At 38.7% G+C, this 22,872-nt stretch overlaps 1 protein-coding gene across 1 annotated transcript in view; it reads right to left on the reverse strand.

The window, feature by feature from the left end:
• Positions 1-22,872, reverse strand: part of ATP8A2 (ATPase phospholipid transporting 8A2) — a 697,351-nt gene that overhangs the window by 561,768 nt on the left and 112,711 nt on the right. Inside the window, exons 13-15 of the mRNA XM_064275334.1 lie at positions 12,737-12,825; positions 11,996-12,040; positions 10,051-10,126 (exon numbers count right to left, since the gene is read on the reverse strand). Coding sequence (XP_064131404.1) covers positions 10,051-10,126; positions 11,996-12,040; positions 12,737-12,825 — 210 coding nt within the window. The remainder of the gene's footprint in view (positions 1-10,050; positions 10,127-11,995; positions 12,041-12,736; positions 12,826-22,872) is intronic.

Here is a 22,872-nt window from a genome sequence, read left to right on the forward strand (position 1 = left end):
TTGCTGTGAAGGGTTGAATTGTATCCCCCAAAATGTATGTCAACTTGGCTAGGCCATGATTCCCAGTATTGTGTGACTGGCCAGCATTTTGTCATCTGATGTGATTTTCCATGTGTTGTAAATCCTACCTCTATGATGTCATTCAGGCAGGATTAGAGGCAGTTATGTTAATGAGGCAGGACTCAATCTACAAGATTAGGTTCTATTTTGAGTCAATCTCTTTAGAGACATAAAAGAGAGAAGCAAGCAGAGAGACAGGGGACCTCCTATCACCAAGAAAGTAGCACCAGGAGCAGAACATATCCTTTGGACACGGGGTCCCTGCACTGAGAAGCTCCTAGACTGGGGAAGACTGATGACAAGGACCTTCCCCCAGAGCCAACAAAGAGGGAGAGAGACTTCCCCTGTGTCTGGCACCCTGAATTTGGACTTCATGTCTTTCTCCATTAAGAATAATGTTGGCAGTTGGTTGTGTACATTGTTGTTGTTGTTAGGTGCCGTCGAGTGGGTTCCGACTCATAGCGACCCTACACACAACAGAACGAAACACTGCCCAGTCCTATGCCATCCTTACAATCATTGTTATCCTTGAGCTCATTGTTGCAGCCATTGTGTCAATCCACCTCGTTGAGGATCTTCCTCTTTTCCGCTGACTGTGTACTTAGCCAAGCATGATGTCCTTCTCCAGGGACTGATCCCTCCTGACAACATGTCCAAAGTATGTAAGACACAGTCTTGCCATCCTTGCTTCTAAGGAGCATTCTGGTTGCACATCTTCCAAGACAGATTTGTTCATTCTTTTGGCAGTCCATAGTACATTCAATATTCTTTGCCAACACCACAATTCAAAGGTGTCAGTTCTTCTTTGGTTTTCCTTATTCATTGTCCAGCTTTCACATGCGCATGATGCCATTGAAGATACCATGGCTTGGGTCAGGCACACCTTAGTCTTCAAGGTGACAGCTTTGCTTTTCAACACTTTAAAGAGGCAAGATCAACGACTTCTTCATTGCAAATACCTTCTTTCAACAACATAAACGGCGACTGTACACATGGACCTCACCAGATGGAACACACAGGAATCAAATAGACTACATCTGTGGAAAGAGATGATGGAAAAGTTCGATATCATCAGTCAGAAGAAAGCCAGGGGCTGACTGTGGAACAGACGATCAATTGCTCATACGCAAGTTCAAGCAAATGCCTTTTCTGCGTCAACTGAGACAATCATGTAATTCTTTTCCTTTTTTATCATTTATGTGGTGAATTATATTGATTGATTTTCTAATGAAACCCACCTGATTCTGATGTATTATTTTTTTCTGATATTGTGTTGAATTCTGTTGGCTAGAATTTTGTTGAGAATTTGTGTGTCTATACAAATGAGAGATACCGATTTGTAATTTTCTTCTTTCGTGATATCTTTACCTGGCTTTGGTATCAAGGTTATGCTGGCTTCATAGAATGACTTAGGGAGTGTTTCTTCCTCTTCTATGTTCTGGGGGAGTTTGAATAGAACTGGTGTCAACTCTTCTCTGAATGTTTCATGGGATTCCAAAGTGAAGCCATCTGGGCCAGGTTTTTTTGGGGGGGGGCGGTGAGAGGGTATTGTTATGACATCATCAATTTCTTCTTTCGTTATGGGTCTGTTTGGATTTTCTACCCCTATTTGTGTTAGTTTAGGTGGTGTTGCTAGGTGCCATCAAGTCAGTTCCAACTCCTAGTGACCCCATACACAACTGAACAAAACACCGCTCAGTCCTGTGCCATCTTCACAATTGTTATGCTTCAGCCCATTGTTGCAGCCACTATGTCAATACATCGAGGGTCTTCCTCTTTTTCGCTAACCCCCTACTTTACCAAGCATGACGTCCTTCTCCAAGAACTGATTCCTCCTGATAACATGTCCAAAGTATGTAAGATGCAGTTTCGCCATCCTTGCTTCTAAGGAGTGCTCTTGCTGTACTTCTTCCATGACAGATTTATTCATTCTCTTGGCAGTCCATGGTATATTCAATATTCTTCCCTAACACCACAATTCAAAGGTATCAATTCTTCTTCAGTCTTCCTTATTCATCGTCCAGCTTTCACAGGCGTAGGAGGCAATTGAAAACACATGGCTTGGGTCAGGCACTCCTTAGTCTTCAAGGTGGCATCTTTGCTTTTCAATGCTTTAAAGAGGTCTTTTGCAGCAGATTTAGTTTAGGTAGGTGGTGTATTTCTAGAAATTTGTCCATTTCTTCCAGGTTTTTAAATTTGTTGGAGTACAATTTTTCATAATATTCTGTTACAATCCTCTCTATCTCAGTTGATCTGTTGTAATGTCACCCATTTCATTTCTTATTTTGGTTACTTGCATCTCCTCATTCTTTTCCTTTGTCAATTTGGCCAGTGATTTGTCAATTTTATTGATCCTCGCAAAGAACCAACTTCCAATCTTGTTGATTCTTTCTATCATTTTTCTATTCTCTATTTCATTTATTTCGGCTCTGATCTTTATTATTTCCTTTCTTCTGGTAGCTTTGGTCTTCTTTTGCTCTTCCTTTTCTATTTGTGTGACCTGTCAGGTTAATTTATTGGTTTTGGATCTTTTTTTAGTGTACGCATTCATTGGTATAAATTTCCTTCTGAGCATTGCTTTTGCTGTATCCCAAAGGTATTGGTATGTTGTGTTTTCATTCCTATTTAATTCTAAGTATTTTTTAATTTCACATTTGATTTCTTCTCTGACCCAATAATTTTTTTTAGTAACGTGTTATTTAGTTTCCATGTATTTAATTAATTTTCCTTATTCTTCCTGTTATTGATTCCTAACTTTATCACATTATGATCAAATAAGATGCTTTGTATAATTTCAATGTTTTTAAATTTACTGAAGTTAAAACGTTTTGCGGCCTAAAATATGATCTATTCTAGAGAATATTCCATGTGCATTGGAGCATAATGTGTGTTGTGCTGCTGTTGGGTGGTGTATTCTGTATATGTCTGTTAGGCCAAGCTGATTAGCAGCGTTATTTAGATCTTCTGTCTCTTTGTTGATTTTCTTTCCAGTTGTTCTGTCTATCAGCAAAAGTGGTACATTAAAGTCTCCTACTATTATTGTAGAGCTGTCTATTTCTCTTCTCAATTCTGTTAGAGTTTGTTTATATATTTTGGAGCTCTGCCATTAGGTGCATAAATATTTATTATTGTTACATTTTCTTGGTGATTTGACCCTTTAATCATTATACAATGTCCTTCTTTGTCTCTTACAATGGATTTTGGCTTAAAGTTTATCTTGTCAGAAATTAATACTGTCACTCCTGCTCTTTTTGGTTACTATTTTCTTGGTAAATATTTTTCCATCCTTTGATTTTTAACCTATTTATGTCTTTGTGTCTAAGGTGTGTCTCTTTTAGGCAACATATTGATGGGTCATTTTTTTTTTTTTTAATCCATTCTGCCACTCTCTGTCTCTTGACTAGTACATTTAACCCATTTACATTCAGTGTGATTCACTCCACATTTTGTTATACTTTTTTTGTGTGTGGTGTTAACAGTTTCTTTTTTCCTCTTAATTTCCTGTGTTGATGTCTTTTTGTATATGGATTTTATTCTCCTATCATTTATTATTGTTGTTTCTATGTTTACTGAGTCCTTTTGATTTTCTTCATTTTGCTGAGTAGATTTATTAATTCTCTTTGTGGCTCACTGAAGTTTACCTTTATCCTTCTATGTTTAAAACAGCCTGCTATATCTTGAAATTTTCTTAACTTTCTCTCCATATGGAAGTTCTATAACTACACCATTTATTCCCCCTTTTGTTTTGAAGTTGTCATCATTTACAGCTTAACATCTCTAGTACATTGTAATCAGTTTTGCAGCTTTGTTTTACTTTTGTGAAGTCTTTACCTGACTTGGTATCTGGGTGATGCTGTTGTGTGTCTTTATCTAAGGCTGTTGTCTGATGGCCTTGGTTCTCTGTTCAACAAAAGAACTCCCTTTAATATTCTTTGTAAGGCTGGCCTGGTGGTTACAAACTCCCTTAATTTCTGCTTATCTGAGAATGTCCTAGTTTCACCCTTGTTGGCTTTTTAATTTTTTTAAATGTTAAATACGTTCATTTTTTTCCTAAATTTTATTCATTTTGTTGTTGTTGAGAATATGCACAGCAAAACATACACCAATTCAACAGTATCTACAAGTAACAATTTAGTAACTTTGATTACATTCTTCGAGTTGTGCAACAATTCTCACTCTCCTTTTCTGAGTTTTTCCTCCCTCATTAACATAAACTCACTGCCCTCTAAGGTTTCTATCTAATTAATTGCTGTTGTCAATGTGAACCCATTCAGATAGTTCTCAAAAGAGCATAATGCTCAAGGCAGACATTTTTTATTAACTTAAACTACTGTTTGGTTTTAGGAAGACTTCAGGGGATAATTTTGGTTTAAGGTTTAAAGATTATCTCAGGGCAATAGTTTCAGGGGTTCATCTACCCTCCATGGCTCCAGGAAGTCTGGAGTCTATGAGAATGTGAAATTCTGTTATGCATTTTCTCCCTTTTGATCAGGACTCTTCTATAGAATTTTGATCAAACTGTTCAATAATGGTAGCCAGACACCATACAGTTCTTCTGGTCTCATAGCAAAGGAAGCAGTTTTTCATGGAAGCAATTAGCCATGCATTCCATATCCTCCTTCTATTCCTAACTCTCTTTCTTCTGTTGCTCCAGGTGAATAGAGACCAATTGTTGTGCTTTGGATGGCTACTTGCAAGTGTTTAAGACCCCAGGCACTCACAACGTACTAGGAGATAAAACAAAAGCACTAAACATGTTATTAGGCCAATTAACCGGGATACCCCATGAAACCATGGCCCTAAACAACCAAACCAAGAAACCAAATCCAGTGAGTTGTTTAGTTCTATAACAGCAGCCTCAGCAGGTACCCTTTTTTTTCTTCTTCTCATTGTTGTAAATGTATCTATCACACAACTTTTGCCAATTCAACTTTTTTACAAGTATACAACTAATTGACAGAAATTACAATAATGAGCTGTGTTGCCCTTGTCTTTGAAAGACACTTTTTTTAGATACGATTCTTGGTTTGCAATTTTTTTTCTTTCAGGATTTTGTAAATGTCATCCCATTGCCTTCTTGCCCACATGGTTTTTGGTGAGAAATCACAGCTTAGTCTCACTGAGGCCCCTTTGTAAGTGATGTTATGCTTCTTACAAGCTTCTCTCAAAATTCTTTGTCTTTGGTTTTAGAAAGTTTGATTATGATATGTCTTGGTAAATTTCTTTTGAGGTCTATCCTGTATGGGGTTCGTTGAGCTTCTTGGATGAAAATCTTCCTGCTTTTCATGATATTTGGGAAGTTTTCTGCCATTATATATTCAAAAATTCTCTCTGTACTCTTTTTTCTCTCTTTCCTCTCTGGAACTCTTGATACACATATATTATTCCTCTTGATGGTATCCCATATAACCCCTAGGGTTTCTTCATTTTCCTTCAATCTTTTTTCTGATTGTTCCTTAAATAAATTAGTATGAAGTTTCTTTTCCCTCATTTCATTCTTTCTTCCATTGATTCAATTCTTCTTCTGTGTCCTTCCACTGAGTTGTCTACTTCTGATATTTTGTTGTGAAGCTTCTGAATTTCTAGGTTTTTTTTTTTTTTTTATGGTTTCTATTTGTCTATTGAGTTTGTCTTTTTGTTCTCATATTGTTTTCCTCAAATCTTCTCTTTGATATCTTTGAGGAGCCCTTTTTACTTCCTTATCAGGTAGCTTTATTATCAGTTCTTCCTCAGGAGGGTTTTCCATCCCTTTATTTTGCTCATTTGCTTGAGCCATCTTATACTGTTTCCTCATTTGATTGGTTTTTTGTTTTTTTGTTTTTTTGCCGTCTCTGAAGCATTAAGGTGCTATTTTATTTATTTATATATTTCTCTGTTGATTGTATGTTGATTTGCTTTATCCTAAATTTTGTTTTGTCTTGATATATCAGGAGCTTTCTTTTTTTTTTCTTTCTTCCTTTGTATTATTTTAATTGTTGTTATTTTGTGGTACTAGTCTATGTATGACTTTGGTGGTGTCGGTTAGCTGGATGTGATTTCCTCTCACTAGTGGGTATAAGAGGCCCTGGTGGCATAATGGTTAAAATCTCAGGATTTTGGTTAGCAGTTCAAATATACCTTCTGCTCCTTAGAAACCCTATAGGGAAGTTCTGCTCTGTCCTATAGGGTCACTATGAATTGGAATCGACTCAATGGCAACAGGTTTGGTTTGGTTTTAGTTAGTGGCTATGGTGGGTCACACCTACATGTGAGTCCTCTGTCACTAGGCTCATATGTCTTCCCTTACTGGTTGAGTTGAAGTGTAGAGCAGATCTTTTCCTGGATGTACGGCAGCAAGTGTTGAGCTGTCAGGGTCCCCCCCACCCCACAGCTCTTATGGGACTGTGTGGTCTTCCCAGGTTGGTGCTAGCAGTTAGTACGTCACCTGGAGAGCAGGGTAGGGCATCTTTGTAGCCACTAGGAAGCAATGGTACACAAAAGTAGAGGATAAGGCCTTCTGTGCATGCACAAGTTGGCGTCTTATTAGGTGAGGAAGATTGAGGGTCTCAATACATGGGTGATGTTGCATCTGGTTGGTCATTGGGTGATGGCATAGTGATTGTTTGTTCATTATTGGGCAGGGGCATGAGTGGCACCTGTCGGGATGAGCCAGGCGTGTGGTGTAGGAGCACGCTGCTGGTTGCCAGGTGGGAAGCATGGGAATGCACCACTGGTTGCCAGGCAAGAGGCATGGAAGCACACTGCTGGTCACCAGGGGGTGGCATGGGAGTGCACCACCAGTCACTGGGAGGGAGGCATGGTGAGCTCACCTGATTTTTGCTAAGGGTGGGTGCAGGGGTGTTCCTGGCAGCCCACATCAGGTGATTGGGGTTGGCCTGATTAAATGCGAGGTGTTGGGAGCTTCATGGAGGCTTACTGGGTAGGGAAACTCTAGTTGTTAGTCTAGGTTTTACTATTCAGTGAGCATTTCCTGTCCAAATGGTCCAGGTACCTCCACTGGGGAGTAGTCCTGTCCCTTGTTCCTGGCCCCCTTCCTGCTCTGTGGTCACCAGGATCACTGAAGCTCTTACCCACCTTTCTGTACTTTCCTGTTTTAGATCCAGACTGAGTCCTATTCACATTGTTTTATTCCAGGTTTGTTTACACAGTATCTCTGTCTCCTGTTGTGAATTCTGTGGCATTGCCTTCCTGTGCTTCTCATCCAGGAATGCTCCTTTCTTGCCTCAGGATGGCCACACTGTACCAGGTCAGCTGGCCTAGTACCGATGATCTGTAAATTTTCTCATCTACTGTTCTAGCTCATTCTCTCCTTCCAGTCAGTGCTTTGTTTAATTCTTCAGCCTTCCATTTGATGCTTAGGATTGTCACGTGTATCTGTGTCACTTGGTTTCTCAAGTCTTTTTTGTAGGGGGATGTTATGGTGTGTTTGACTAAGCTGCCATTCTGGGCTCCTCCTTCTGCAAGCTTCTTTGCATGGTTCTATTTGGACACACATGGGGTCACCATGAGTTGGAAACAACTCAGCAGCAGTTTTTTTTTTTTTTTAATGTATATATATGAATGGCTATATCTTCTTATAAGTTATCATTTTTTATTCTATACAAATTGCTACATATCTAGAAATGAATATTTTCAATGTATTTGATGAAGTTCAAAAAAGCAGAAAAATGTACATGTCAAAAATTGTTTTGCATGTCAAATTCCAGCTATGTAGTATACAAATAATATATATAAATGATTTATTCTTGAAGATTCAAACTCAAGAGTCCTAGACATAATGATCAAAAAGAAAAGCTGTGTCTTCTTCCTTGGCATGTCTTTGGAAATTCATCTCACAAGCAGGAAATCACTGGTTAGCAACACTGTCAAGAATATATTAACATAAATTGTTCCTTGAAATTTTACATAGCTTGACTCTCTGACTAAAAGCCAAATTTCACCTTGGCTGTCAGCCTATAAGTTCAAAACAGTCCTGAAGGACCCAGAAAATCAGAAATGATGACCCAGGACAAAAGAAAATTCTGTAGCAGATGGAAATACTCCCTTAGGAGATAAGTAAGGGTTTTCTTGGTTCCAATGCTTTAATTTTAGTCAAAGATCCCAAGACAATTTAGATAAGAATGTAGGGCATCTGTAACCTAAAAGACTAAAATGCTTCTGCCCTCCCCACCCCCAAACATTTTATGGCAAAATGACCAAGTGATCATAAGAGGCCCTGTACTTGAACTGTTTAAAACCTTTGTTAAAAGAAGATCCATATTATATAAAATTCATATTGCATAAATGAAGATAACAGAAAAAAGGATGGAAAGAAGGGAGTAAGGTCCAATATCTTAGAATGTAATGAAAAAACTAGGAATCAGGCCTTCTTGCCTGGAGACATTCAAGGCTCTATGAAATCTGACCAATTAAGTAAGGGCTGTTATCAAGGTGACCCAAACACAAGCCTCAGACCTCCTCCAGGAAATAGAAAATTACAACAAATTAATTCTCTAGTGAACAAAATAAAACCTTCTAAGAAGCATCTCTGTTGAAATGTGCACAACTATAAGTCTAACTACTTTGGCTTCAGGAACAATTGTAAAATTTCAACTACTGTAAAATGATGGGCTTGGAAATAACCTTGTTCTAAGTCTTAGAAACTGGCCTGTAAAACTGGAAGATGATTAAAGTATTTTCCTTAATCTTCGAAAAAAAAATTTTTTGGTTGTGTACATTTAATCCAATCATACATCTTCTGAAAGAAAAATACTGAAATTTACATTTTTCATTATTTATAGTAGATGTCACATGTCAAAGGGTTTAATTAATGCAGTAGTCAAGATGAAGAATACCTGGAAGACTTAAAGGGCCCAGGAAAGTTGAAAAATGTTAAAACATAGGCAAGTAGGCTTTTAATAAAAAATAGAAGATAAATTTCCCAACCAATGACCTTGTTACACCTTAAATGATCTGTGAGTATCTAGATTACTAAATATCCTAAAGAGTCATTTTCTTCACCCATGCTCATGATAATCTCCTCAAGTCATGGTATCCATTCTAAAAGCCAAAACCCATTGCTGTCAAGTTGATTCTGAATCATACTGATCCTATAGGACAGAACAGAACTGCCCCATAGTGTTTCCAAGGAGTGGTTGGTGGATTCAACCTGCCAACGTTTTGGTTAGCAGCTCAGCTTTTAACCACTGAACTACCAAGGCTCCACATCTATTCTACAAGGCCTTAATCTGCCCCTATTCTCGTTGGCTTTACCACTGAAATATAGGAAAATTTGGCTCACAACAGATGAATCTATAAACCCAAGAATGCCAAGGATTGCCAGTAGCTACTAGAAGCTGAAAGAGACAAAGGAGCTTCCCCTAGAGCCAAGGCCCTGAATTTAAACTTAGCCTCATGAACTGTGAGAAGGTACATTTTTGTTCTTTGAAGCCACCTACTCGTGGTATTTTGTCATGGCAATACTAGGAAACCAAGGCAAGTATCCTAGTCAAAGAATATAGCAATTTCTTTACAAAACACATGTCCACTTGGATTTGTAACTATAAAGAAATAGTACCTCAGAAAGCTTAAAAAGCAACTGAACTCTTACACAATTCTGTGGTGAGAATCATTTTGACCTTGGTGTGCTTCCTCAGCAATGAGGGGGTTGCACAGAAACATTAAGTCACGTGGCAGAGCATTAACTAGCTGATAAATGTAGAAATGAAGCTCAGAACCTAAGTCAACTGGATTCATAACTACAACAGCTACTAACTTCAACACCTACTTTAATTCAGCTTTATACTAACTTAGGCACAGTGTCCCCACGATACACACTTCAGGGAAGTGATCTTAAGCAAATGTATCGTGTGGACGCCGCACAATTGAACCTGTATCTCTTCCCCAGGCTCCCAAATTGCAACTTTTAAGCCATTACCTGCATACGTAAATAAATAAACAAAATGTACACACTAAGCTATCTGATGCCTTAGAACAAAATGCTGGACTTACGTGGTGATCCTCAATGTTCTTCAATAGCCTGGGATCATTAAAGTCACACGAGTCACTAGTGGGAGGAGGCAACCGACTGGAGAAGAGAACAGAAATACATATTCAATTTAAAATGTCCTGTTAATATAACTCACACCTAGGAAGAACCCATCTTCGGGAAGATTCACACTTAAAAAAGCCTATAGCCCACTGCCATTAAGTCAATTTTGACTCATAGTGACCCTGGAGGACAGAGTAGAACTGCCTCACAGGGTTTCCAGGGAGTAGCTGGTGGATTCAGATGGCTGACCTTTTGGTTAGCAGCCAAGCTCTTAACAACTGTGCCACCAGGACTCCAAAAACCCTATAGAATGATATTAAACATTGCAATCATTGTAGTACTTACATTATTTCAAACTTCAAGGCAGCAAAATTTGATCTTATTATAACTAAGGTATTTTATAAGTTATTAAAAATAACAACATAGTTACAAGGAGGGAAAACAGAAGCCAAAGATCAACAGCTTGGCTCTGCCATTTTAGTCGGTCCCTGGGTAACTTTGATGAGGGAGAACTTCCAAAAGTGCCTGCACAAAGCAAGTAAAACAAGAATAACTGTTGCATTGTATATATACAATCATTTACAGCCAGAGCTCAAATGTAGGAGAGGGAAGAAGGCTGATGGTCACAAAGGAAACGTAATATGAAGGCTGTGCTATCATACTGAAGACAATGTGAGAGGTTTAGTATACACATTTATCTCCACTCTGTGGACAAAAACAACAGAAGAGGAGATAACAACAGAGTTGATGTCAGTATCAACTCTGAGAAGACATCAGAGTTTAGCATAGCAAAGAAAAAAGAAACCAGCAGCTTTCAAAGGTGAGCATCTAAAATGCCAACTGGTGGCCCCAGCAGAACTCTGGGAAGGCTTTGGAAATGGCAGCACCATATCCTGTGAGAATAGGACTAATTCCCAATCCTTGTGAGGAAGATTCATCCTTCAAAAACCTCCCCTCACCCCATGCAGCCAGGCAACTGAACCTTCCATACTCAGAAAGAAATGGAAGGTTTGCCCTTAAGAGGGGTCAGAGGAACCCTGGGCCCAGTGACCCTGGAACACCAGGCACACATGTGGGTGAGGCTACAGCATTTTCCCAAAACAGGAGTTTGAAATAAAACCCTATGCACACTAGAAGGTATGACCACTAACCCTCTACCTCCACTCAGCTCCCATAACTGTTGCAAGTGGACTAATAACCCTCGGCAGTAGGCATGAGAAGAAAACTGGCCAGCCTACAAGAAAGACCCACAGACCCTAACATCCAGGGATGCCCAAATAAAATAGGAGGCCCTGGTGAAGCCAACCAACATCAACCACACCACCCCTCATACATACACACAGAGCCACCAGTCAGCTTTCTTAGTATGTAAATCTTAAAGTAGACGCAGACAGCCCATGGGCACCGGGCCTTTGAAGAAAGCCTCTGTAATAATAGTAAGAAACCAAAAACACCATGGAGGGAAAGGGAAAAGGAAACAGAGCAATGCAACTGCGAGGCTATGAGAATGCCTTTGAGACTGAAAATCAAATTAAATTAAACCTTCACTACAAAAGAATAAAAGATCATGTTAAGGAAATACCAGAAAAAAAAATATGGAAATGGGTGAGAAAGGTGACAACATTGGAAAATCACCCAAATATCTGACTAATAAGAAATCCAGAGTGAACAGGGAAGTTGGAAAGGAGAAAAATTAACACTGAAATGACACACGGACATTTCCAAGAATGAATCAAAGAAAATTTATAGAAAGAAAGGGCCCACTAGAGGCCCACTAAGTGTTTAAATATTACTCGGGTTCTCTCTCAACATATATCCAACTTTTAGTTCAGATGAGAAATGTCAATATGAAAACATCCCAAAGCCTTTTCCACTGAAGTGTCAGTAAGTGTAGAATCTACTCACCAGAAATCCTCTGAAGATGGCTCTCTCACCAGTTCTGGGAAATGACTGCCAGAGAGAAGGAAAACACAGTGGCCACAAAATTGTAAGTGTACTATGCTAATTTTTACAGCAACACGTGTTAAAAAAAAAATTGGCGTAGTGGTGTTTATGAAAATACTTCTTGGGGGGAGGAAGTGGTTGACAAACATAGGTGCTAAGCATTACTTGAGTAAAAATAAGGTATTACCATTGAGTCAGTTCTGCTCACTGTAACCCCATGTGTACAGAGTAGAACTGCTCCACAGGGTTTTCTTGGCTGTAATCTTTATGGAAACAGATCACCAAGCCTTTCTTTCAGGGCATCACTAGGTGGTTTTGAACTGCCAACCTTTCGGTTCGTAATTGAGCACAAACAATTTAGCGGCCACGATTTCTTACATGAGTAAAGAATTTTTATAACTAAATTAGAAATATAAACTCACTTGTTTATAAACTAACTTACTCAAATATAAACTTATTTATTTTATTCCCTTGGACGTCTAAATTAACACTGGCAGAAAAAAATCACCTTTTAGTTGTTCAAAGTTTCATTTGAGACCCTTATATTTCAAACACATTCAATAATAACTACATATTTAAATCGCTAATAAATATCCTTTCAAAATATCAGGAATTCAAGGTATTTGACTAAATAGCTAAGAATAAACTTGTTTTGTTGGAAGAATAAAAATGAATTTTTCAATAGGCAATAAAGACACTCACCCGTAGGTTACCCCTGCAATGCTGCACTTCTTAAAGTTCATGATATTGCATGTAAGAGTTCCAGTTTTGTCAGAAAATAAATATTTCACCTAAATCAAAGAAAAGAAGAAACATACATCAAAAATGTAATACAATGTAAAGATCAATGGTTAAGTTCTTTCCTTCTCTGTGTTTCAAAAGCTATATTAATTTAAAATGGTCAATTTCCTTAAAGCAAGCAAATCAGTACCAATTGCATTTCAGTGCTTGGACCACTTAGAAACCCTTCCCCATAACCAATTCTAGCATCGACTTATGTGGAAATGAACAAAGGAAGCGTCAGTAACGGCCATGGCATCATTTTAGATTTATAAGCATAGCAACAAGTCCTACCATAAGGCATCTCAATGACACACATTTACCTTCAGGACATTTCTGTGGTCTTATACAGTATTCTGTCCTATATGACTAGGTAAAAAGCTAAAAAAACTTTGGCAATCTTCAAAAATTTCTTAAGTCTCAGCCTTAAAATTGGATTAAGGAGGCATATCCTCAGATGGTACAGAACAAAGCTTGAAGCTTCTCAGTCACTGTCACAATTGAGTTGTGCATGAAGATGGCATGAATTGCTATAGGTTATACTACTTTACGAGTTACAACATCTTACAGATTTATTGCACAAACCTTCCAATACACAAAGTGGAAACAGCCATTACTGGAGCAGAGGAAAAAGCAAACCATCTTGGCATGTTCAACTGAATGTAAAAGAGACATACTACAGATGCAGAGATGGTGTGCAAATTACATCCTCTGGAGTCAGAAACGTAACGGGGAAGCGGGAAAGTAACACAGGACCACAAGACAGGAGATAGTCCAGTTCAGGCTCTGGACACTAGTTACGCGGACTCTGGAAAAGTCATTTCATCCTTCTTGACCTCAGTTTCCATATCTATAAAATAAAAGGATTTGACCGGAAGCTATGTAATATCATTCTATATTTAACGTTCCAAGAAATTATGTGATAGATTGGTGAGGGGATGTAATTAACTGAGAATTGTCTCCAGTAAAAAGTCTAGTTTCTCCACGGTTTTCTAAAGAGGGGTCATGATTGTTACGAAGTGCTAGATGTAGTTGTAGTCCAGGGATATCAACTGTTCTAGAAAGGCAGTGTTCTACTGTTTTTTAGAAGAGGAATTAATGACATGAATTGTTTTCTCTGTGCTTTCTGATGGATATAATACAAGCAAATACACTGAAATTTTTTTCAATTTCATCCAAAGAGCCTTCAAGAAAAGATTATTAAAGTTCCTAATGGAGTGAAATATTACATAGAAATGTAAAATTAGTATACTATGGGTAATTAAGGAGCCCTGGTGGTGAAATAGATAAGACTTAACCAAAAAGTTAATGGACTGAACCCACCAAGCAGCTCTTCAAGAGAAAGGCCTGGTAATCTGCTCCCATAAAGATTACAGCTTTGCAAACCTTATGGGGCAGTTCTACTCTGTCACATGGGGCTGCTATGAGTTAAAAATCACCTCAACAGCACCTAACAACAACAACGCAGGTGATTAATGTTTTAACTGTAAGATTCATAAGCAGTAAGTCTACAGGTATAAGGAATTCAGTAGAATCTGCCTTTTAATAAGCAGTGTTTTCTTCTGCCCTCTTAAAAAACATTTAAAAGACTGCATCAAAGTACTAAAAACTGAAAAATTTATCATTAAAAATTTCAAGATTTGATATCACTCTGCCTATTAAATTTTATCTTATTCTTCAAGTTCCAATTCAAAACTACCTCCCCATAAAAACTTCCCCAAAATCTGTAATTAGGATCTAAAGTCTAAGGAGGAAAAGGGCATTACATCACTATCATATGCCTCATTTTACTAGATTTGTGTTTAGAAGACTGTACAGGAACATAGAAGAGGTATAAATTGCCTATAAGACTGGAGAAGGGTTCGTGTAAAAATGGTATGGTGGCACCAGACCTTCTCATTTAACTTCACAAGGGGAGGAGAAAGAATCAAGATCATTAGCCCAAGGCTGATGCCTATGAAGTGGAGGTCATACATACTTCCTGTCTCTCTACCCTTTTTACCAATTTTGATATGAGCTGTCCCTCTCCCCCACCACCTCACTCACTACTTCTCTATTGGATCGAAAAATTCATTGCAATGGCCAAACAGAACTCACAGACCATACTCATAGTTATGGCATTTACTAGTGAAGTAACGGGTTATAATTCAGGATCAGGAACACCCAGGATACAGTTCTTCGATCAGTACAGCTTCTCAGCTGTGCCTGTAAGCAAGACTCTCTCTGGGCTCTTGGCCCCTTAGGTCATCTTGTACCCCTCGGCCTGGTCTCCACCCTGATCAGGCAAGTGTTACAGCTTTTTTGCTCTACGAACAAGTGCCTAGAGGCACCCCATTCCATCAGCAAGCCTCCTGCCCAAAGATGCTCAACTTTCTCGCTCCACGGGTCAGCATACCCACTGTAGCCATCTCTCTCCATGGGACAGAAAGCCCATTGCACTGCTTCACTTCAATCTCCTGGTTCTGCTGCCATCATTTCTCTCCTGCTGTTTCTCACCATCTCATGCCATCTCTGGTGTTACACCACTCTCTCTGTATCCTGGGTCTAGAAAGTTCTTGGTACAGGGACCCTGGGTCCAAAGGACATGCTCCACTCCCAATTCTTCTTGGTGGTATTGAGGTCCCCCCTTCACTTCTGGGATTGGCTCACTTTAAGCCTAGCCAAGTGGCAAAACTGACCAATCCCCTCAGTAGGGTTCCATACACCTTATTTGCATGGTCCCACCCCCACAAGCATTCTATGCATCCTATTTGCATTATTAGCAGACTGCTCAATCCCATTTTGTGGGCCACAAACACTTTATTTACATAGTCCCAACCAATCATTTTGTGGGAGTCACAAAGAGCACAGCTAGAAAGGCCACCCAAAGTAATTCCCTGTAATGCAGTTCAACATGAGACAAATTTAGTCTCATATGTACCAAGTACACACTGATTCTTGTATGGGAAGGATTTTACAAGAAAGACAAGGGAGATGACAAGGCCACTCTAGGAAGATGGGACAAGAGAACCAAAGAAAAAAAATAGAGGAATAAAACTCCAAGGCATGCTCCGTGGCACTGGGTACTATTTTGTTGTTGAGTCGGCTCCACTTCACAGCAACCTTATCAAAAAGCTGCTTAGAGCAGCACCATCTTCATGACTATTGGTGTGTTTGAGTGCATCATTGTGGCCATTGTGTCAATCCATCTCACTGAGAGTTTCTTTCACTTTTGCTGACCCTCTATTAACCAAACATGATGTTCTTTTTTAGTGATCTTCTTTCCTGATGAGGTGTCCAAAGTAAGCAAGCTGAAGTCTCTCCATCCTCGTTTCTCAGGAGCATTCTGGTTGTATTTCTTCTAAGACTGAATTGTTTGTTCTTTTGGAAGTCCAGTGTATACTCAATATTATTCACCAACAACACAGTGCAAATGCACCAATTTTTCTGTCTTCCTTTCTCACTCTCCAAATTTCATATGCATATGACGTGACTGAAAAGATCAAGGCTTGGAACAGGTGCACCTTATTCATCAAAGTGACATCTTTGACTTTTAAAACTTTCTTAAACTAGAGGTGCAGCCAAGACAGCGAAATAGACAGATGTTTCCAGTGAGCACTCTTACAACAAAGACCCGAAAAAACAAGTGAAACGAGTATATTTATGACAAGCTAGGAGCCCTGAACATCAAAGGCAAGCTTCAAAAATGGACTTAGGGGCAGGAGGAGGAAGAGACGGTTCAGAAGTGGAGAGGAGTTACCAGACCTGAATCACGGGGAGCCCTCAGGCACCATTCCTGGGAGCAACAGTGGAGGGCTGGTACTAGCATTTGGCCACATTTTCCTCAGGGAGAAGCAGCCAGCCACACAGCCTACTCACACCTCCAGAACCAGGTTATAACGGCGCTCTCGAAAAAAGCTAAGTACTTGTGTATATTCTTCCACACCCCCATCCCCCGCTCCCAAGCCGGCTTCAGTGGCTGATTTCCCTGGGCCTCAGATAGGCCCCAGTGAGTGCCTAGAGCCATCCTCCTGGCCTTGGAGAAGGAATAAATTTGCAATTGGGGGAAAAGGTAATTTGCCAAGTCCTCTAACCGGGGGAGCTCAGGACAGAAGCAACTCCTTTTCAGGCATAAACGGTCCGTGGAATTTGAGTACCTTTCTCGTCTGCATGGACCTCTGTAGGCCTATTTCAGGAGAACAGGCCCTTGTTGGCAGACTCCAACTGTTTCAACTGTGCTGCGGAGAGGTGGGTGTTTGATGTTTTGCATTAATTTGCCTATTAAAGAGTGCCCTCACCTACCCACATCAAGGGCCTAAGGACTGGTGGCTCCACTCAGGTCACCCAGCCACTCACAACACAGGTCCAAGGATAACTGGTACCTCCCACTCCTTACAACCAAAGAACACCAGATGCACATGGTCCATGGGCAGAACCCGCCCACCTCTACGCTCTAGGGAACAGGGACACGCTTTCCTCAGAGACACAAGGGGGATGATTCTCAGCCCTCTGTCTTGTCCAGATTGTGACCCCCTGCTGCAACCAGACAATGGCACCTAAACCAATCACCCCTGCCCCTCTAAGAATATGGGACAGAGCCCGCACCATACACTTGATGATCAGCTACCTAGACACCTAAGCTGAATTCATACAGAAAAAGTGAATGGACTCCTAGACGGATATACCTGAAAATGGCTCTAGCCACGTGGGGACAGGACGTCAGAGATCCAAAGGCTAAAATAATCAAGCTAGCTCACTCAAGCAACACACTTGGGTATATCAAAACAAACAAACAAAAAAAGCAAGATGCGGTAAGCAAACATGAAATAAACCAATACAATAACTTATAGATGGCTCGGAGACAACAGTCAATATCAAGTCACATAAAGAAACAGAGAATGATCACCTCAACAAGCTCTCAAAACAAAGAATCAAGGGATCTTCAAGATGAAAGTGCATTCCTGAAATTACCAGAGGCAGAATACAAAAGATCAACATACAGAACCCTTCAAGACATCAGGAAGGAAATGAGGTAATATGCAGAACAAGCCAAGGAACACACAGATAAAGCAACTAAGAAATTAAAAAGATTATTCAGGAACATAATGAAAAATTTAATAAGCTGGAAAAATCCATAGACAGACAGCAATCAGAAATTCAGAAGATCAACAATAAAATTACAGAAGTAGACAACTCAGTAGAAAGTCAGAGGAGCAGAATTGAGCAAGTGGAAGGCAGAATTTCTGAACTTGAAGATAAAGCACTTAAAAAAAGCCTAGTGCCGTCGAGTCAATTCCAACTCATGGCAACCCTATAGGACAGGGTAGAACTGCCCCACAGAGTTGCCAAGGAGTGCCTGACTTGGCACTAATATATTTGAAAAAACATCAAATAAAAGAATTTTAAAAAAAGAAGAAAACTTAAGAATCACATGGGACCCTATCAAGAGAAATAACCTACAAGTGATTGGAGCACCAGAATAGGGAGGGATAATAGAGAATACAGAGAGAATTGTTGAAGATTTGTTGGCAAAAAACTTCCCTGATATAGTGAAAGACGAGAAGATATCTATCCAAGATGCTCACTGAACTCCACATAAGGTACATTTCAAAAGAAAGTCACAAAGATGTATTATAATCAAACTTGCCAAAGCCAAAGATAAAGAGAGAATTTTAAGAGCAGCTAGGGATAAATGAAAAGTCACTTACAAAGGAGAGTCAATAAGAATAAGCTCGGACTACTTGGCAGAAACCATGCAGGCAAGAAGGCAAAGGGAGAACTTATATAAAAAATTGAAAGAAAACAATTGCCAGCCAAGAATCTTGCATCCAGCAAAAATGTCTCTCAAATATGAAGGTGAAATTAAGACATTTCCAGGTAAACAGAAGTTTAGGGAATTTGTAAAAACCAAACCAAAACTACAAGAAATACTAAAGAGAGTTCTTTAGTTAGAAAATCAATAATATCAGGTATCAACTGAAGACTAGAACACTGGGCAATCAGAAGTCAACTCAGAAAGGGAAATCCCAAAAATAAATCAAGATAAAAAAAATGCTCGAAACAGGGTAACAACAATGCTATTATGCAAAAGAAGACAACATTAAAACAATAAAGAGGGACTAAAAAATGTAGTCATAGATCTTCCATATGGAGAGGAAGATAAGGCGATACAAAGAAGTAAGAGTTAGGTTTAAATTTAGAAAAATAGGGATAAATAATAAGGTAACCACAAACGAGACAAACTATCCTACTCATCAAAATAAAATACAAGAAAAAAATACAGACTCAGCGAAACAAAATCAACAAGGAACATGAGGAAAGGACAACATATAAAGATAATCTGCTCAGCACATAAAATTAAGTAGGAAAAAGAAACAGTCCATAACACACACAAAAAAAAAAACATCAAAATGATGGCACTAAATACATACCTATCCATAAATACGCAGAATGCAAATCAACTAAATGCACCAATGAAGAGACAGAGAGTGGCAGAATGGATTGAAAAACACGATCCACTGATATGCTGCCTACAAGAGACAAACCTTAGACTTAGAGACACAAACAAACTAAAACTCAAAGGATGGGAAAAAAATATATCAAGCAAACAACAATCAAAAAAGGGCAGGACTGATAATATTAATTCCTGACAAAATAGACTTTAAAGTTAAATCCACCACAAAGGATAAGGGAGGACACAATATAATGATTAAAGGGACAATACACCAAGAAGACATAACCATATTAAATACTTATGCACCCACTGACAGGGCTGCAAGATACATAAAACAAACTCCATCAGCATTGAAAAGTGAGATAGACAGCTCCACAATAATAGTAGGAGACTTCAACATACCAATTTCTGTGGACAGGACATCCAGAAAGAAGCTCAATAAAAACACAGAAAATATAAATGCCACAATCAACCAACTTGACCTCATAGACATATACAGAACACTCCACCCAATAGTAGCCAAGCAAATTTTCTTTTCTAGTGCATACGGAACATTCTCTAGAATAGACCACATATTAGGTGATAAAGCAAGCCTTAGCAGAATCCAAAACACTGAAATATTACAAAGCATCTTCTCTGACCATAAGGCCAAAAAATAGAAATCAATAACAGAAAAAGCAGGGAAAAGAAATCAAACACTTGGAAACTGAACAATATCCTGCTCAAAAAAGACCGGATTATAGAAGGCATTAAGGATGGAATAAAGAAATTCAGAGAATCCAACGAGATTGAAAACACTTCCTGTCAGAACCTTTAGGACACAGGTAAAGCAGTGCTCAAAGGTCAATTTATATCAATAAACGCACACATACAAAAAGAAGAAAGGGCCAAAATCACAGAAGTATCCCTACAACTTGAACAAATAGAGAGCAACAAAAGAACCCCTCAGGCTCAAGAAGAAAACAAATAACAAAAGTTAGAGCAGAACTAAATGAAATAGAAAACAGAAAAACTGTTGAAAGAATTAACAAGACCAAAGCTGGTTCTTTGAAAAAATCAACAAAATTCATCAACCATTGGCCAAACTGACAAAAGAAAAACAGGGGAGGAAACAAATAACCCGAATAAGAAATGAGATGGGCAATATTACAACAGAGCCAAATGAAATTAAAATAATCGTATTAGATTACTATGAAAAATTGTACTCTAACAAATTTGAAAACATGGAAGAAAAGGATAAATTCCTAGAAACATACTACCTACATAAAGTAACACAAACAGAGGTAGAACAACTAAAAACCCTCATAATAAAAGAAGAGATTGAAAGGGTAATCAAAAAACTCCAACGAAAAGAAGCCCTGGCCTAGACGGCGTCACTGCAGAGTTCTACCAAACTTTCAGTGAAGAGTTAACACCACTACTACTAAAGGTATTTCAGAGCATAGAACAGGATGGAATACTCCCAAATTCATTCTATGAAGCCAGCATATCCGTGATACCAAAACCAGGTAAAGACACCACAAGAAAAGAAAATTATAGACCTATATCCCTCACGAATGTAGATGCAAAAATCCTCAACAAAATTCTAGCCAATAGAATTCAACAACATATCAAAAAAATAATTCACCATGACCAAGTGGGATTCATACCAGGCATGCAGGAATGGTTCAACATTAGAAGAACTATCAATGTAATCCATCATATAAATAAAACAAAAGAGTCACATGATTTTATCAATTGATGCAGAAAAGGCATTTGACAAAGTCCAACACCCATTCATGATAAAAACTCTCAGCAAAATAGGAATACAAGGAAAATTTCTCATCATAATAAAGAGCATGTATACAAAGCCAACCGCCAGCATCATTCTAAATGGAGAGAGTCTGAAAGCATTCCCCTTGAGATCAGGAACCAGACAAGCATGCCTTTTATCACCACTCTTATTCAGCATTGTGCTGGAGGTCCTAGCCAGAGCAATTAGGCTAGATAAAGAAAAAAGTGCATCGAAATTGGCAAGGAAGAAGTAAAAGTATCTCTATTTGCAGATGACATGATCTCATACACAGAAAACCCTAAGGAATCCTCAAGAAACCTACTGAAACTAATAAAAGAGTTCAGCAGAGTATCTGGATACAAAATAAACATACAGAAATCAGTTGGATGCCTCTACACCAACAAAAAGAACATCAAAGAGGAAACCACCAAATCAATACCATTTACAGTAGCTCCCAAGAAGATAAAATACTCAGGAATAAATCTTACCAGAGATGTAAAAGACTTATACAAAGAAAACTACAAAACGCTTCTGCAGGAAACCAAAAGAGACCTACATAAGTGGAAAAACATACCTTGCTCATGCATAAAGGAAGCCTTAATACTGTAAAAATGTCTCTTGTACCAAAAGCCATCTACAGATACAATACAATTCTGATCCAAACTCCAATGACATTTTTTAATGAGATGGAGAAACAAATCACCAACCTCATATGGAAGGGAAAGAGGCCCCAGACAAGTAAAGCATTACTGAGAAAGAAGTACAAAGTGGGAGGCCTCACTCTACCTGATTTTAGAACCTATTATACCGCCACAGTAGTCAAAACAGCCTGGTATATAGTCCAACGGAACAGAATTGAGAATCCAGACATAAATTCATGCACATATAAGCAGCTGATATTTGACAAAGGCCCAAAGCCAGTTAATTGGTGAAAAGAGAGTCTTTTTAACAAACTGTGCTGGCATAACTGGATATCCATCTGCAAAAAAATGAAACAAGACCCATACCTCACTCCATGCACAAAAACGAACTCAAAATAGATCGAAGACCTAAATATAAAATTTAAAACGAAAAAAAAAAAAATCGGGACAATGCTAGGAGCCCTAACGCATGACATAAACGATATACAAAACATTACTAAGAATGCAGAAGAGAAACCAGACAACTGGGAGCGCCTAAAAATCAAACACCTATGCTCATCCAAAGACTTCACCAAAAGACTAAAAAGACAACCTACACACTGGGAAAAAGTTTTTAGCTATAACATTTCCGATCAGCATCAGATCTCTAAAATCTCCGATACTACAAAAACTCAACTACAAAAAGACAAATAACCCAATTAAAAAATGGCCAAAAGGTAGCTAACAGACACATGAGGAAATGCTCACGATCATTAGCCATTAGAAAAATGCAAATCAAAACTACAATGAGATTCCATCTCACTCCAACAAGGCAGAAATTAATCCAAAAACACAAAATAATAAATGTTGGAGAGGTTGTGGAGAGACTGGAACACTTAGACACTGCTGGCAGGAATGTAAAATGGTACAAGCATCTTGGAAATCGACTTGGCGCTTCCTTGAAAAACTAGAAATAGAACTACTATACGATCCAGTAATCCCACTTCTCGGAACATATCCTAGAGAAATAAAAGCCTTTACACAAACAGATATATGCACACCCATGTTCACTGCAGCACTGATACAATAGCAAAAAGACAGAAGCAACCAAGGTGTCCATCAACAGGTGAATGGATAAATAAATTATGGTATATTCACACAATGGAATACTACGCATCGATAAAGAACAACTATGAATCCATGAAACATTTCATAACATGGAGGAATCTGG

The sequence above is a fragment of the Loxodonta africana genome, chromosome 23 (genome assembly GCF_030014295.1).
Source record: "Loxodonta africana isolate mLoxAfr1 chromosome 23, mLoxAfr1.hap2, whole genome shotgun sequence".
NCBI classification, from domain to species: Eukaryota; Metazoa; Chordata; class Mammalia; order Proboscidea; family Elephantidae; genus Loxodonta; species Loxodonta africana.